The 16,507-nt window shown below is 35.4% G+C and overlaps 1 protein-coding gene across 1 annotated transcript; it reads right to left on the bottom strand.

Moving 5' to 3' along the window:
- Nucleotides 1–318: 318 nt before the first annotated feature.
- On the bottom strand, nt 319–15,495 carry LOC132547867 (protocadherin gamma-A4-like). The gene is made up of 5 exons (XM_060211671.1): nt 12,844–15,495; nt 9,652–9,747; nt 3,047–3,208; nt 2,187–2,334; nt 319–659 (listed from the first exon to the last, which is right to left on the bottom strand). Exons 1-5 carry the CDS (start codon nt 15,493–15,495, stop codon nt 319–321), a joined length of 3,399 nt encoding a protein of 1,132 aa, XP_060067654.1.
- Between the last annotated feature and the right edge of the window lie 1,012 nt (nt 15,496–16,507).

The following is a 16,507-nucleotide window of genomic DNA, read 5'->3' as shown; positions in this document are numbered from 1 at the left end:
GATGAGACATCGTTTTACAGGGACAGCATACATTTCTGAAGCCCCACTGAAAAGTTAAAGAACATATATTATCTATGTTATCAAATAAATATATTTAAATATCAAATGCAAAAAAAAATAAAAATTATTTGAAAATTTGAGTTGTATTCTGTCGTAATTGTAGTGAATTGCTAAATTTGTTTTCCATCTAATAGATGATGTCAGTGATTTTGTCTTATTGACGTTTCTACTGGTTAAAGATGTTTATAAGATAAGTAAAGAGAAATGAAAACGACACAACATCGTGTTTGTTCTGCTTACCTATCCTCAAATCCGCCATTATACAATACATTGTCTACTTGGTCTCACGACGTCAACATATTCGTCCTCGTGATCCAATACGTAACTTCCGGAAGTCGTTGTACTGTCGTCGTTTCCACTGAGTATGAATGAATTTCCTGTCGGGGACACGCCTCCGAATTGTACAGGAGAAAGTCCGTCTTGATTACTTTCATAATTAAAAAAACTATCCCCGAATGATATCGGAGCTAAAGTAGGTTTCATGTGATTTAATTGTCCATAATCATGTTCCGGAAGCGGAAATAAATCTTCGCGCATGCCTGCACTTTTTGAATTGATTCTAGGCGTGTGTTTCCCTCTTGGACTGTGAGCCAAGTGATCTGCAATATTAGAATAAAGAATTACATGAAATTATTTTAACCCCTCTCTAATATAACTTTATTTTGATTGAAAAAATTTAATCAAGGGGAAACGTTTACAACAAATTTGATTCCTTTTAATGTGCGATGTGGAGATAGTAAGAGTAATTATCCTTCCAACAGAGAATACAAGAAATCATATAGAAATGATACAAAGCATAGATTTATTGAGTTATATATTTAATGACATGTAATATAGAAGACTTTATATTATATCAGTTTTATTCATTTGTGTCAATATATATACTAAATTATTAATCTAAATTATTTTTACGATTCGTTTGATCTGTGATGCGTATGTTCTGAACACGATTGTATTTCTTGTATTTTATGTACTCTACTTAGATACGTGTGGCATATTAAACATTAGAGTTGATTAAAGTGACAGTTATCGCCAAAACCCTCTTTAAGTGTCTATTAATTATACAAATCCCTGCCTTGTAATGTGATATCCAAGGTATGAGTCTACATACAGCCCGAATGTTTGATTTCGTCGTCCTGTCATGTCACTCATCAAACTTTTAGCCGTTAGTGTATTAAATTATGCCTATATACACCTCCACATATTTGAATATTTGTCAGCTTTAACAGACTAAACGAAATCATCGCTTCTTCCAAAAGAAACTAGCAAAATTATATTCCTTTAAATAAAAGCAGATATTACTTTGTATCGTTATTAGGTTGTTTTTTTAAATCGCAACTTCTTGCATAATTTATAAGAAGCTGGGAGATTGAAACTTTACAATTATAAATAATTAAGAAGTGTATACATCTTCAACTCTCTGAAGAAGCCTCCGGATTACATGAATCAGTGATGATATGTTATAGAGGTAGGCGGAAGCTTCTACATATATGTACCTAGTCGACTTACTCTCTAACCCTATCAATCCATCAATTATCGACACCTCACGCAAAACATGTCAGATTTCCAGAAACACTGTCACTCAACGTTATTTTCGTGTCAAGAAATAACACTGTCTTTAAACATGTTGAAACAGTATTTCACGATTCTATCATGTAATATTTGAGACCTATCGGATGGATCACTAAAGTAATTGTCTGATCTTTGATGAAAATGATATATATCATAAGATATTCTCTAGTGGCAGCATGTTTAATTAAATATACGAAACTCCTACATACAATCTCTTATATTTTAAACTAGATATGTAAATCAGTTAAATTACCTGTTATCACCCATTTTATCTAATATTCGTTTTACATAATTCTACGTATATGCTTAGTTAATCATCTTATTTAGATTCATAATCCTAAATTATCCTCTTGAATGACAAGTGATGTATAAAATTGAAGAAGGCAAACATTGAAACTAAAAAAACTTATCAGATTTATAAAATATTGTAGATATATTATTTAATTTGTTTGCAAAAATATTCCATATTTTCTAGCGACTAACAAAATTCAATTTTAAAGATAGCATGAATTTTCTAAACTTCAAGGTGCTAGATTTCGACTTCCGAAACTTACCGAAGTCTCCCGAGTATGAGAGAATACAGCTAGTATTGATGTCATCCTCACTACCGCCACGCCCACTATCACTTGTATTTGTCTCGCCGGACAGGTCGCTATGGTTATCGGCCTCTTGGTGAGTAATGAGTCCCGACAAGGGAGGCGACTGTAGGACAAAGACAAGGTCAATATTTATTAAGGACATACAATCATTTATAAATAAATCCTGTGAAAATGAACCTGATGACATTCCATTCCAATATGTCCTGTTGGAACATTTTCGAATCTTATAAAGCTTTTATTGTAATTAGAGGCCAGAAGAGAAATGAAGGTTAATAGGTCTGCAGATGTACATTATAATTTTGATTTCATTCAAAGGAACTACATTGAATATGGTCAATCAAATAGAAACATTTTAGCTATTAGTAAAGATATAATAACACAAAAGGCGACTAATGTGGGGGATTAACAATTTGCGTACAACCATTGAGACATGACAGTGCGTGACTGCCGAAGATAAGACCTCGACAAAATCAGGACTACAACAGAACGGTAACAATGATTCAAATATGTTCAACAAAAGATGTGAGAGATTCCACTGACTATTTTTCTAAAATATGGTTTCGGCAGATGTTTGCATGAAAGCATGGTCAGCATTCATAAAACAGAAAGCATCCTTTGTGATACTGTTAACATTGTTTTTTGGGAATTTGTTTTATGAAAAAATAAAACGGATGAAGTCTTGCATTAAAGTTTTTTTGAAATAGTTAATGCCATGTTTATTGATAAAATGTGTTTGATTAGTAGTGTATCTAGGGCTAAGCTTGTGAATACCCGTGTGTACCTGAAATATGACAGATGGTGATAAGTTTACGTACCACATGTGACACGCTTGATCGATTTTTGGAGCCGCCGGGAGAGGTCAGTAGAGCGTGATGAAGCTTGAGGCTCGCGAGCTGGTGATGTCGCCTGTTGCCACTGTCCAGACTTCCCTGTCCACTATCGCTCTCGTGACCACGATCCGGACTCTTCAACGAAACCTGCAAAACAATCAGAAATTACAAGTGGTACAGAAGAAGAAGAATTATCCTAATTAATCATTGACGATATTATTAGAATTATAACCTAACATATTTATATGACATTGCGTTCATTTCTACTCAGTGCCAATTTCAAACCTAAAGAGAAAATAAATATTCCGGCACCTGGTTTATCAAATTGTGAAGTAAATTACTGATCACGTTCACTGTGATATAAACACAAATTTGATAGTTTGAAAAGATGTTTATTCATCAGTTTCAAAATCAATGAACTACATATTGCAACACATTTGACAGTCGAACGGTAATTTAAAGAAATATGACATGCAATTTTATTCGTACGATTACAGCGTATTATATTTTCCTGTTTACTCTCGTCATTGGCTTTGCAACAAAAGTGATATTGTAGATTTTTAGATATACAAAATAGTACATTGTTTGTTACAGAGACAAAACGTTTAAATCAGGCTATAAAACTTCTGACATAAATCCAGATATTTGTCACCAATATAAAATCTTAAAGGACTGCACCTTTCATCACATCGTTGTATATAAAATACGCCATTTCAACAGGTAACAGATGTTGGACACAAATTAGATAATCACAACAATATCCTGTAAATCTTAAACAAAACATGTTTGTATGGAAATATCAAGTAGGCATTGATTCGTTTCATTAATATTTTTATTTTGGAATTCTATTTATGCTTCTCTGCGTAAATATTTCGCTGATTGGCTGGTTAAGTCATTATTTAGCTTTCTCAATTTGACGAGAGATTATTTGACGTTATTAAACAAAGGGCCATTAGCTGCTTATAGCCATTTATTCAGTATTTGCCACCTCAGACACTATCTGATCAAAATATGTAGATTCACACTTACAACAATATCGCTGATAAAACATCTTTCTTATCAAGCTTTACAAGCTAAATGCATTGCCATACCTGTAACACTAAGTTACAATATTACGCAATGCTGATTTATCGTTTAGAAGTACAATTGTCACCAGATACACAGCTTGGTGACAAGACTTTTTATTTGATTCCAAATACACCAGCTGTGGAGATAACAACTTGAGTACCACTCGCAAAGTTACCTTAAAGTTAAAATATCCTGTTCAGTACCTCCTGTGTTTTTTTTTTATAAATCCCTATAAATCTCTATGAACACTTTAACTCTATTTGAACATCTTTCACCGTGCATGTAGTCTCTGATAGTATTATTTGTGTTTATATAAAGTGCGGAGTTCTGACGCGACCCAATGACACGTTCCATAGTTTAGAGTTTGATGTCCCGGCTACTGTATATGTTCGAATAGTAAGTTACCAATTGTACACAACCAGAATAAACACCCAGAATAAACATCCATAGTAAACATCCTTAGTATATGTACAGTGTTACGTGATACCTAACTGTCATCCCAAGTCTATTTGTGAATTGAAATTTCTCGTCTTATTGAAATGATAATCAGTTGAGGCGTTCATAAAATTAGATATGTGCCCAGATTTCTTTACTGAACAAATTTACTTTTAATACATTTCAATGCCGATGTCTATTCTGTATTTATATCGAAATCATTGATAATTATACACATATATAATGTCGTATCTAGAGATCCCTTCTACTGAATTAGATGAATTACCCAACACTGTACTTTAAGCAGAAATACGTAATAGTATACAAATGATCTATGTAAATTAAGTGAACCCATGCCTCGTCTTAAGTTTAACGTTATAGAAATCTGTGTCCCGATCCCTATACTGTACTATATCTAACGGCGAACGCATTGACCTCTGGCTATACCACCACAAAAAAGGGACTTTGTGATGAGACAAGATAATACCATTGGTATCAAGTTCCACTAATTTTCTATTCCACTGGAGGTAGCAGTGACAAACGTTAAGAAGTGCTTTCGTTTGAGATCCCCTGTGTTAAACTCGAGATAATTAAGATAATCGGTCAGTGAATGTATTCGTTTACATCAAGCACCAGACATTTTGTAATTAATTGAGACTTTACATTCCTGTCCTACCAATGTCATAGCCAATCCAGTGAATCAGATTATAGATGAACATACAGTTTTTCGATGTTCATTCAAAACCAAGTTCAATTCAAGTAATATAAAAAAGATAACATAGTTATGTTATCACTTTGGCATTCATGAATGTGATATTTCCAAGACTATGTACACATAGTTACCTTATAAACGTTGAGAAAACGATTTTTAAAAATCCTAAGAAATAACATTTGATAGAGAAATACTTCTGTTGTTCATATTTTGTCCTAGCGCTTTTTTTTTGGAGGGGTGGGGGGGGCGGGGTTATAAAAAAAGACACACAAATAAATATCAACTTCTGACACAAATTTAGATAAGATACAGTAGAGTCAAACAAGGGCATGAATTTCAAACCTAGAAGTCGAATGAGGAAAATCTACAATGATCGAATGAAAGGTCCGCATTTTACCAATCCTAACCAGCAATAGACTAATGTTTATTTAATCTTGTGCGACTCGGAAGATACTTTATGTACTACCGCAGACAGACAAACGACGACAACGTCGCCATGGCTTGTATTTAAAACTAAAAACCCGTTTAAGATATCTTTTACCAATTAAATGTGCGGTTATACTTGCTCTAGATAACAATACAGATACATTGTAAAGACGGAAACTTTTAAAAGCAGTTAAAAAAGGTTTCAGACAGATTGGCATTATACATACTTCTCTATCTATACAATGGCATACGTCAAACTGAGACAAAGTCAGAAAGTTAAAGAGGTTGCACACCGATATACATTAGAGAGTAGAAGGGATCAAATTGTTTACCCCTTGTCTTTTCCCTCGAGATTAAGGGCAGCGATCTTACTTTCAATTTCCAATGAATGCAAAGCTTGACTATTTCAGTATAATAAAGTATCTACTCAGTAACCATTTAGAAAGGATTTTCCGAGCGATTAGGTAACACAAGATCTCATATTTGTTTGAAGCTTTAGATGCTCAATGTCATTAATGCTAGCGGTTTGACATTGGTTGTCAAACGTAACGTACCGAGTAAACCCAACAACTACCAGTCACATTATATAGCAAGAAAATCAATTTCACAGTAAAGGCTACAATATTGGGTTTGATCTTTATCGAAGACCTATCAATCTTCGTCAGCCATATTGGTTTTTGTTCGGGGACTGTATTTGATAGTCAGGTTGTACATGTCTAAGAAAGCATGTAATGATTTTTATATTGAATTTAACATCTGTTGTTGTATATATGGGCGATAATTATATCATTGTAAATTCTCTAACATACCAGAGAGAATTCAAATCTTTTACATGCCGATCTCTTAGTACCTTTTCAGAAGTTTTCGAGTAAATCTTTATTTTCATGTTTTGTCCCAATTCCATTGAATTCCAATTTGAACTAATTTTATTCAATATTTAGTTCTACATTGTAGATTATTTCTAATAATATATATTAAATGCACTGTCATGATTTTGTAATCACTATGGTGGTACTAAGACTGTAATAAAGTAAGATATTAGAATCACTGTATTTTAATGTTCAAGTTCTGATAAAATGGTTTTAAGTTATCGTTTTAAAATCACCAAATACCATTCAATGCATTTTTTACGATAGATCGCTCTCATTTCTGCAGACCACCAAGGTTTTCCCATAAGCATGAATGGTTCCGAAGGTGAAGAGGGCACATTTGTTTATGTAATTAAATCGCCACTCACGCTTGTCGAGAGGGAATATATCCAGATATTACCCTATATTTTGAGGTAAGTATCCAATTTAATCATATCTATTAACTTATTATGTTATGTTAATCCTGATATCCCCAAAAGAGTGATATGAATGGAGTTTTAACGACAAATATTCTCTATTATAAGATATGTATTCAATGGATCCATTCATGACAAATGTATTCGTCATTATTGATATAGAATATTAATATGAAATGTTTGTGTTTCTGATAAAAAGTAAATCTGGTCGGCGACAGCTGAAATAATGTATGAATATTATTTCCAATCAAGGTATTTCTAGATTGAGAAAGAGAACAGGTGTAACTCGGGAGTTTATTAACATCTTATTTCTATTAAGATTGTATTTATCATATACATATGTTTGTTAATATACTTATCAACCAACAGAAATTCTGTCTGATTAAGAGGCTCCATTATGACGAATACATAGAATATTTAAGGGGCTATAGGTCAATAAAAATATTTCATCTTTCCCACGAGTATTTAAACAATTGCGTTAAAATGCATTTGTCCTTTACAAAATATTCGTGATATCCCGTTGTATATGAGTTTTATTCTACAGTAAAACAGATAACATACACAATTTAGCATAACATAATGCGTGTATGCGTGCAATTTACCCTTGTGTATATATGTTGCTGTTTTATAATACAATGTTACAATTTGATAAAGGTGTATTTTTGTTTCCACAATCGTCTTTTTTATTTTTCTATTTGGCGATACTGTAAAAACATGAATTTTTTCTGTTTTTTTTTTTTTTTTCGTACTTTTAATCGTTGAAATTATCATAAGTAGGCTTGTTGAGCTATGATGAATATCGAAATCAAGTGTTCATGGAATGGCTTTCTTTAAATCTCGAAAATATTTTATTATTCTGGTTAATTGTGATAATTTTAGTTGCAGTATATGAATATCATTTTGGATAGTGTGTACTGAGGATTAATTAATTTATAACCTGCTCTTATTTGTCAAAAGATTGTTGTGCCAAACATTTGGTTGTTTAAAGTGATTAATTCTTAATATCACGTCACCTTTATGTAAATGATAATGTTTCAGGTCGTTATCTTAGTCAATGGCGAAACATTTTAAATAGAACATTGCCTGTGATTGTTTACCAACACCAACAAGCTGTACAGTGCAACGGTTATATCATATAGCCCATTGGGAATGTATTGTGTCAACAAAGGAAGCAGGCTTGATCTCTTCATTTAAAGAAAAGACGGTTGTAGTTGTATGAATATAACGTTATTTGTAGTCATAAAATAGGTGTTCTAGCTGTCATTTAATGTGTAATACAATTCATCAATATTGTTAAACATTATCACAGTCTTAAAATCTTGTTCAATCGTGGATTTAAAACGATGTAACAGAACAGCCCCAGGAAATTTTATGAAGTTTAAATTTAAATGTAGTTTTATTAGTTGGCAAGATTAAGAAATTTAAGTACGCCCTGTTATAAGTGCAGCAGAGACAATATTTAAACTACGTTTATAAAATCTTTAAGTTTTTAAAGGAAGTCAGGACACTTAAGGAGTTTGCTTCTAGGCGTTGTGACCACGGATAAGTTCGTTTGCATGTTCACCTTACATTAATCCTTATCATTAGCCGCTGACACATGCAAAATTCTGCTAATCATTGACACTCGCAGGATACGAATTTCAGAAAACGTCAGAATCACGCGAGGTTCACCTTAGTTCTAGTTACTAGTTATGAAAGGGGCCATCTTGCCGACGTCATGGTTTCACGCCATATTTTGAATTTTTACTGATTTTTTTTCTAATTTGAGTGACGGGTGTCATGTAGCACACGAAATACGGTTCCGGTTATGCAGTTAAACTACCTGGCTACTGACACTCTCGATTTCGTTTGGTAAATAGGAAATTTAATATCTTGCCCATCCGAATAATTATAGACTGTATTTGAAATGGTCTCCAATTAGTAACACTTGAGAAGTCAAGAGTAAACATTTATGTTTGATAAAATCTCCATCGCTGTCAAGAAAAATAAACTTAGGCACCAAATATGACCACACATCACACCAATTGGCCATGAAATCTCCGGTAATGAGACGCCAAAACAGCAGCGTTAAATGTGTAGGGCGAGAAATTCTCATGAAGAAAAGATATATAAAATAATTATCACTCGCTTCATTGACTTTGCTTGACACTGCAACAATTAAGAGGTACGAACTGGAAAGTCATTTTTCATCGATGACATTCGTCATAGTCAGGATTATTAATCATAAAATCTGTTAGAATTTGACCTCTGGTCATTGCGTCATGACTTGACCATTACGTAGAGACGTCAGTCTGGCGCAAGGTCTTGTTAGAACCGTTTAATCACAACGTCTTCGTCCACTAAAAAGTAATTCGATTTTACTCTGAACCTTAGGTAACAATTTCGGTGATTAAGAGAGACATTGGGTGTGCCAAATCCATTCACCGTGAACAGGTTTCGAATAAGGTATCCATTTTATGTAGAATTGATACATCTTATTCAAATCAGGAACATTTCGGTTATATAATGCTATAACACCGATTGCTACATCAAAGAAAGCCAAGAAGAAAGAGTTTTACACAAGTTACGGGTACTAAATGCCGGAATGTTCTGTCAAGTCCCTCAGCTTGTCTCGTAGACAGGATAACAAAGCCTGAGCATGTAGCCTGAAACTAGAAAACTCACCCATACTGAGAGGACAAAGTTGCCGTCATACAAACTGGCATCCATCATGTACCACCCATCTAGATTTCTACTCATCCTAAGATTTGTCAACTTGCTCTTAAACAAAAATATTTCAAAAGTGACTTATCTTCACCCAACCAATAACTGTTGTACCGTGTAAAATCGCTGCACGACTGTGTTGTTCTGTTGTTTCTGTACTCGATAGTACAAAGATTTATTATAGAAAAGAAGACAAGTCTTGTGACTCGGGAGGGAGTTTACGATCAGATTGAGGTATTGTCGAATTGAATAACTGCCCCGCACAGTGATTCACCCGTGTAGGCATCTATCTTGTCCCTGTAAATGAGCGGTTTGGTGGGGAGAGTGTGGGCTGGATTACTCCATTTTCCAAGACATTTATGTGATATAGTGAATGGGGATATAAATGGGAAATGCCTTGATCGGGTGGACAAAATGAGTAAAGCACCCAGGTAATTCAGACACATTGTCTTCCGCACCAAGAGGCAGGTGGAGATTTATGAGACACAGCTTCAAATTTCCAGCCCTTTCTTTTCTTCGTTTAATAGAAATTGGATTTTTCGGCCATCTAAACATGGGATTGTTTACGTACGGGTCACGATGAACGAGACTGGACCTTAAGTAAATCGGACAAAATAAAGTCATTATAACCGTGTTTTCTTTAAACTTTGTGACACCTCACACGTGTGGGGACCGTGAATTTTACATCATTGGGGGTATCTTACAATAGAATTGATCCCCCTGTGCATGATTATCACCCAGATTCATATCCATTGACCCATTCGGTATCGGGTGACAGCAACAGACAGCAGTTCTAGATGAATCACAATATTTTGACAGATTTAATCTGCTTATTTTCAATTTGCTCAAACATTTTATGCACATTGTTGGAAATGTCTGTTAATTTTTATGGAAATACTGTAATTATTATCTTATTATTATTATTAAAAACACCTTATCAAAATACATAGAATGTGCTCTTACAAACTACATGATATCAGAAATTAAAACACCGTCCTAGGTTTTTAATTAGTGTATCAATTAAATAAAACATCCAAGTTTCATAAATAACGGTTTATATATATTATGTACAATGAATGTTCTCTGATAAGGGATTTTTAACGTGGAATATTTTAGCTGGAGTAAAAGAATGTACATTTACATATGTTAATTTGAATGCATAGGGGCTTTTTTACATGAAAGTTCAAATATACAGTGTGGAGGACTGAATTAGTTACAAAAGTAAATGAGGAAAGACGTTCCTCGATGATATGACGTTCATGAGAATTAAAAATTGAATCTGTATTTGAAACGTGAATGTGATTTAAATTATTCATTATCAATAATTCATATACCTGATCAACCATCAATCATATTCGTCATAAAACATTTCTTACAGATGATCTGACATATTTGTCACGGCTTGTGGAAATGAACATGACTACATGCTCCTCTATACACCATAAGTAAATGAAACAGTTATACCTATGTTATATAGACATGAAATGAACATACTTGAACAAGTAACTTACTATACTTTGTAAGAAACAATCAATTTACCTGTATTTAATTTACCTGTATTTACCTGTACAAACAGGAAGGAAACATGCTTTTTACAAACTCCTGACAACATGTTTTAATGGCTTTATAATTTTGTTTATTTATCTACCGTTGTTGTTTACGGGTATGATTACATTCTCGGTGGATGAGTAAGTTAGGATAAGATCTGTAGCTGACCCTGAAGGAAGATGTAAAAGCCCACACGTTTAACCTATCCTTGTAAAATGTGGTTACCATAATTTTAAATCAAGATAGACGTTAAAAAGTTCTCGTATTCAATTAAAGTTCTCATCACTTATCATTGTGGAATGTCTTCACATTCTGTAGTCGTTTAACGTCACCTAAAATTTTACTAGTTAACATTGATATTTGACAGTGTAATTACTTGTAATGAATTTTAAATGGGACTTTCAAGTTTGATCTTAAATGGACGAAAATGTTTCTGAACACGACTAAAAGATTTCGCAACAATTTCTAAATATATATGTCAATGTTAAAAGCATTTCCTTGATTGAGATATTAAATATTAAAATCCCGTTTTATTTTTTTCCTATTTCTGGAGATAGAAATATTTTTAAAATTTCTGAAAGATGTTCTTTCTCTCTCGCAAATCAACTATTTTATTTTATTTTATTATTTCATTTTATGTTATGCGTATTAAATGGATATAATAATGAGATAGTAGATTCCTACTTATCGTTAAAACGATCAGAGGAAAGTCCTTTTCATGATTGAATATTTTGTCTCCTGATTGTACATGTTATATTTATCTCTGTTGATGTCACATGATACTGATTACCTTGTCTAGAGATAGTTAGTCCCTGTCAAACCTATGTACAATTGGAGAGGAACCACTTCTGTTTCTGTAGTGATATACCACCTTAGTGAGAATTAAAATCTCTGAACACAGAACGGAGGCTTATCGTATCAGAGACAGTGCTTTCACAGAGAAGGTATCTTAACACAGTTGATCACATGACAAATTACTGCAAATATTTTAGGTGGTTCAAATTCTAACGAAATTGTCTTGTCATATATTTGAATAAAAAGCTCTCAACGACGAAAAAACTATTGTTTTCATTGTCAATCTTATATTCGCCGTTTATGATATCCTCTGAAAGGGAAACGACGCCCAAAGAAGTAATAATTTTAACAGGGATTATGATATGTTGCAACCTGAAATTAACGAAAACTTAACAGCAGGAATGATTTCTATAGTCAGTCAGTACTATTGGTTTGAGGGCTTCCAAAGGATGTGAACGGTCTGATGTCAGAAACTGTTGTTATGGCATGTCACAGAAACTTTGTGTCATGTGATAAGGGGGGAGGATTAGATGATATCCTGTACTCGCTGCCAAGATATGATAATATCATTATCGTTTTGTGATAGGACCATTTGTATATTTCACTTTTTTCAATAAAAGGATGTCCCCCCTTGGCCGGAACTGACAGGTCACATAAATTAATGTTGATCCCAGGTTTGGTGACATGATACCTAACCTCGGTTATTACTTGAAGAGGCTTAAGGCAGTAATACCTATGTAGAACAATTTATCACGTGGCTGATAACAGGTAAGATAAAGGATATATACAACTAAAATAACAATAACTTACCTGTATAGACCCTGTAGGTATCTCTGGATATAGGTGGTTCTCGTGGGCGCTAGACCGACCCCCGGGCAGAGTTGTCATGGCTCTGTCGTCGATACTGAAGCTGACTTTCTTCCTAGTTTCCTGACTTCCTAGTGGTCCATCCGAATGGTCTTTTGATTCGGAATATTTCTGTTTTATTCTATCAGCCCGTTTGATTAGACAGATGGTTAGAATGATGACAACAGCAATGACAGCAGTCACACAGGAAATAGCGACGGCGATAAGGAAATATTGCCGATGCTCTTCCGGTGGTGTGACGTCATCTCCTAATTTCTGAGTTGTGACAACGATGGACATGGCAATCTCGTTAATCCGTGGAGGGGTACCTTTGTCCTGGGCAATAATTCCAAAAGTGTATTTCCTTGCATCAGCCTGAGATAAAGCTTTATCCAATATGATACGGCCCGAAAGATTATTCAACTTAAAAATATGGGAGAAATTTTTATCCTTCATAAAATAAGTGACCTTAGAATTCATACCATCGTCAATGTCCCTCGTTTCCACAGTGGACACGATAGTATTGACCGGTGTTTGGTATGAGATGACCACCGTGTTATTGTGAGCGTTGGGGAAAATGAATTCAGGGTTATTGTCATTGAGATCGAGAACGAACACTGTAACATGTGCAGAGTTTCGGAGGGACGGAATCCCCATGTCTTCAGCAATGACTGTGAAATCGTACCTTGCCTTGGCCTCGCGATCTATCACCTGTGTTGCTATGACACTTCCATTTGGCAGGATGGAGAAGGGAATCCCTGCGTGATAGTTAGGATGGAGGAAATAGGTTATCTGGCTATTGTTCCCGTCATCTTGGTCGTTAGCTACCAGAACTCCAATACTTACGTTAACATGGTTATTCTCCTCCAGATTGTATTCAAATGTATTCTGGATAAATTCAGGTTTGTTGTCGTTAACGTCCGTCACATACATTTTCACCTGGGCACTTCCGGTCAAACTTGGTGAACCTTTATCAGCCGCAAACACATTGAATGTGATCTGGTTGATAGTTTCTCTATCCAAAACAGTATTTACAGATATCACTCCTGATGTTTCTGCAATACTGAAATATTTCTGACCTTCAGAATCCAAAGAGTACTCAACCTCTGCGTTCTTGCCATTGTCGAAGTCATTTGCAGCAACTTGCATAACACTAGAAGTGAGAGATGTATTCTCTTGGACACTGATAAAGTACTGTTGTTGGGTAAATTTTGGGGTGTTGTCATTGACGTCCATTACGTGAACGACAAACATTGAGGATGCATTTAACCGTGGGGTACCAGTATCATGACAATGAACTGTGACTTCGTATCTGTCCTTGACCTCGCGGTTAAGAGGCTGATAGAGTACCACCTTGTACTCATGGACCGCAAACTTCTGCAGCTCGAACTTCTCGCTGTTAATTACTGAACAATTCACAATACCATTCAAACCGGTGTCGGGGTCAAAGATGGTAACATGGGCCACTGCAGTGTTTAATAAAGCATTCTCCAGGATCTCGGAATCGTCTGTGTTCGATAGAGGGTCGATACTGATCTCTGGTGGGTTGTTATGTACATCCAAGACATGGATAAACACTTTTGACTGTGAGATTAGAGGCTGTAGCGCGTTATCCGATGCCTCTACGATAACTGTGTAACTCTTTCCCGGTTCGTAGATGAGAGACCCGACGATGCTGACATCCCCAGAGGTCTCGTCAATGGCAAATAAAGTCGGGATCTTCTCTGCTTGGTTTGGACTCAGTTTGTACGTGACTCTACCGTTCTCGTCTTGATCCGGGTCGTCAGCAAACACTGTTATTATGGTCGTGTTCACAGCCACGTCTTCGTTGACCGTAACATTGTACATCTGGGTACTGAATCTTGGACGATTGTCATTGATGTCCAAAACATTAATGGTCACTTCCAGGATTCCAGTTTTAGGGGTTTCTCCGCCGTCCGTGGCTATAACGTTAACTTTGTATGAACTTGTAATTTCTCTGTCCAGTTTTCCGTTTAGCATAATTCGGACACTATAGCTTCCGTCCACGAATTCCTGGTACCCAACTGTAAATGGGGATGTCGGGGGCTCTAATGTGTAATCTTGAATTGAATAGTTCCCCGTGTCAGCATCCTTAGCCGCCTCAATGGGGATGTAAAACCCTGTTAGGGACCCCTCCGAAATATCTCGAGTGATCGAAGGCACCGAAAAGGAAGGAGCGTTGTCATTTATATCTAGAACAGTAATGGAAACTTTTATTTTCTTATACAAACTTCCAGACGTTGATCTAGCAATCACTTCCAACTCTAAAATACATTCTTCCTGGTACTCACAAAGCTGCTCTCTGTCCAGTTTCGCTGCTGTATATAGAGAACTCTGTCTCTCATTTATATGAAACAATGATACCAGTGTGTTACCTTGTGTAAGAAAACTGTACTTCATAGAATTTAAGTCGGCAGGATCTGTTGCCTCGGAGGCAAGATCGGCATCATCAGCAACATTTCCAAGGTAGAAGTTAGCTTGTTCCTCCTCAAAGAGAGAATATGCCACATCCTTGGCCCACACACCCGGGACCATGCACGTGAATAAAACACTTATAAGAAATAAATCCGAACTCAGAAACCGTACTACATCCATCGTTCCAGTCAGCATAAGTGTTTTAAATCCCCGAAATACAGAGTCACCGAGTTCAATACACCATGTTATCTCAAGGGGCACTGCCTGTAAACAAATCAAATAAATACATTACTGTTTAATTAAAAAATAGGTATATCGTTAATTGCTATCTAACTGTGGGTATAATGATGTGTACTTTACCTGTAAAGCGTAAGCCTACTTATATAACTGTCGCCGAGTCTACATAAACATTGTGAATATCTGTGCCATGTCCTAGTAGTGGTATTCCACGATAGGTATCAATGTTTGGTATATAGGGTTTAAACACATGTGTCACAGCCACCAGTCACTGCCTATCTCTGTCCATATCAACTCACGCTTCCACGACACTGTCTCTAGACCACGCCCACCCCACAGACACAACCAATCATCGTCGCTCCGTTCACCGTGAAATAAAGTCATTGAAGCGAATAATTCGGATTTAATGTATATCTCATGTACGATGTAAATAAGCTATGGGGGTCTGTTTCTACTGCCCACCAGTAGACTAAGGGTTAGATTTAAAATATGCATGCGTGATTTAATCTCTTATCATTTCTCTATTATTTGTGTTCATTCTTTTTCTGTCTCTCACTCACCAAACCACACACTGTTAATACTGTCGTTTACAGATATACTCAATGGATGTTAGTTTATAATAAATATATTCAAACTGTTTGCTACTTGTACCTTAAACCAAACGTAAAACGCTAACAATCACTTTATAGAGTTAATCAAAACATGCTACAGAATTTTCTCGGGAAGTCAACGATTTTTTAATTAGATCGCGTCTACTGTTGCACTCTATCGGGTGGGGTCAACTTATAGAGAATATTGTTGTAGTTAGCGCTGCTTAAGAAACGTTTCCTTTGACACAGTTAAAGCTTATGAATACATCGTTATTATAAGATCGGGTATGAGCGGATGGGCGTTAGTACTCCGCTTTATAGAGTAATAGACTACACGGGGTTTGACCTTCATATTGATCTTTCAA

The sequence above is a fragment of the Ylistrum balloti genome, unplaced genomic scaffold (assembly GCF_031769215.1).
Source record: "Ylistrum balloti isolate Yb309-2 unplaced genomic scaffold, AGI_CSIRO_Ybal_v1 Utg369986, whole genome shotgun sequence".
In the NCBI taxonomy this organism is placed as follows: domain Eukaryota; kingdom Metazoa; phylum Mollusca; class Bivalvia; order Pectinida; family Pectinidae; genus Ylistrum; species Ylistrum balloti.
Note: the sequence above shows the minus strand (reverse complement) of the source record. Positions and strands in the feature narration are given on the sequence as shown.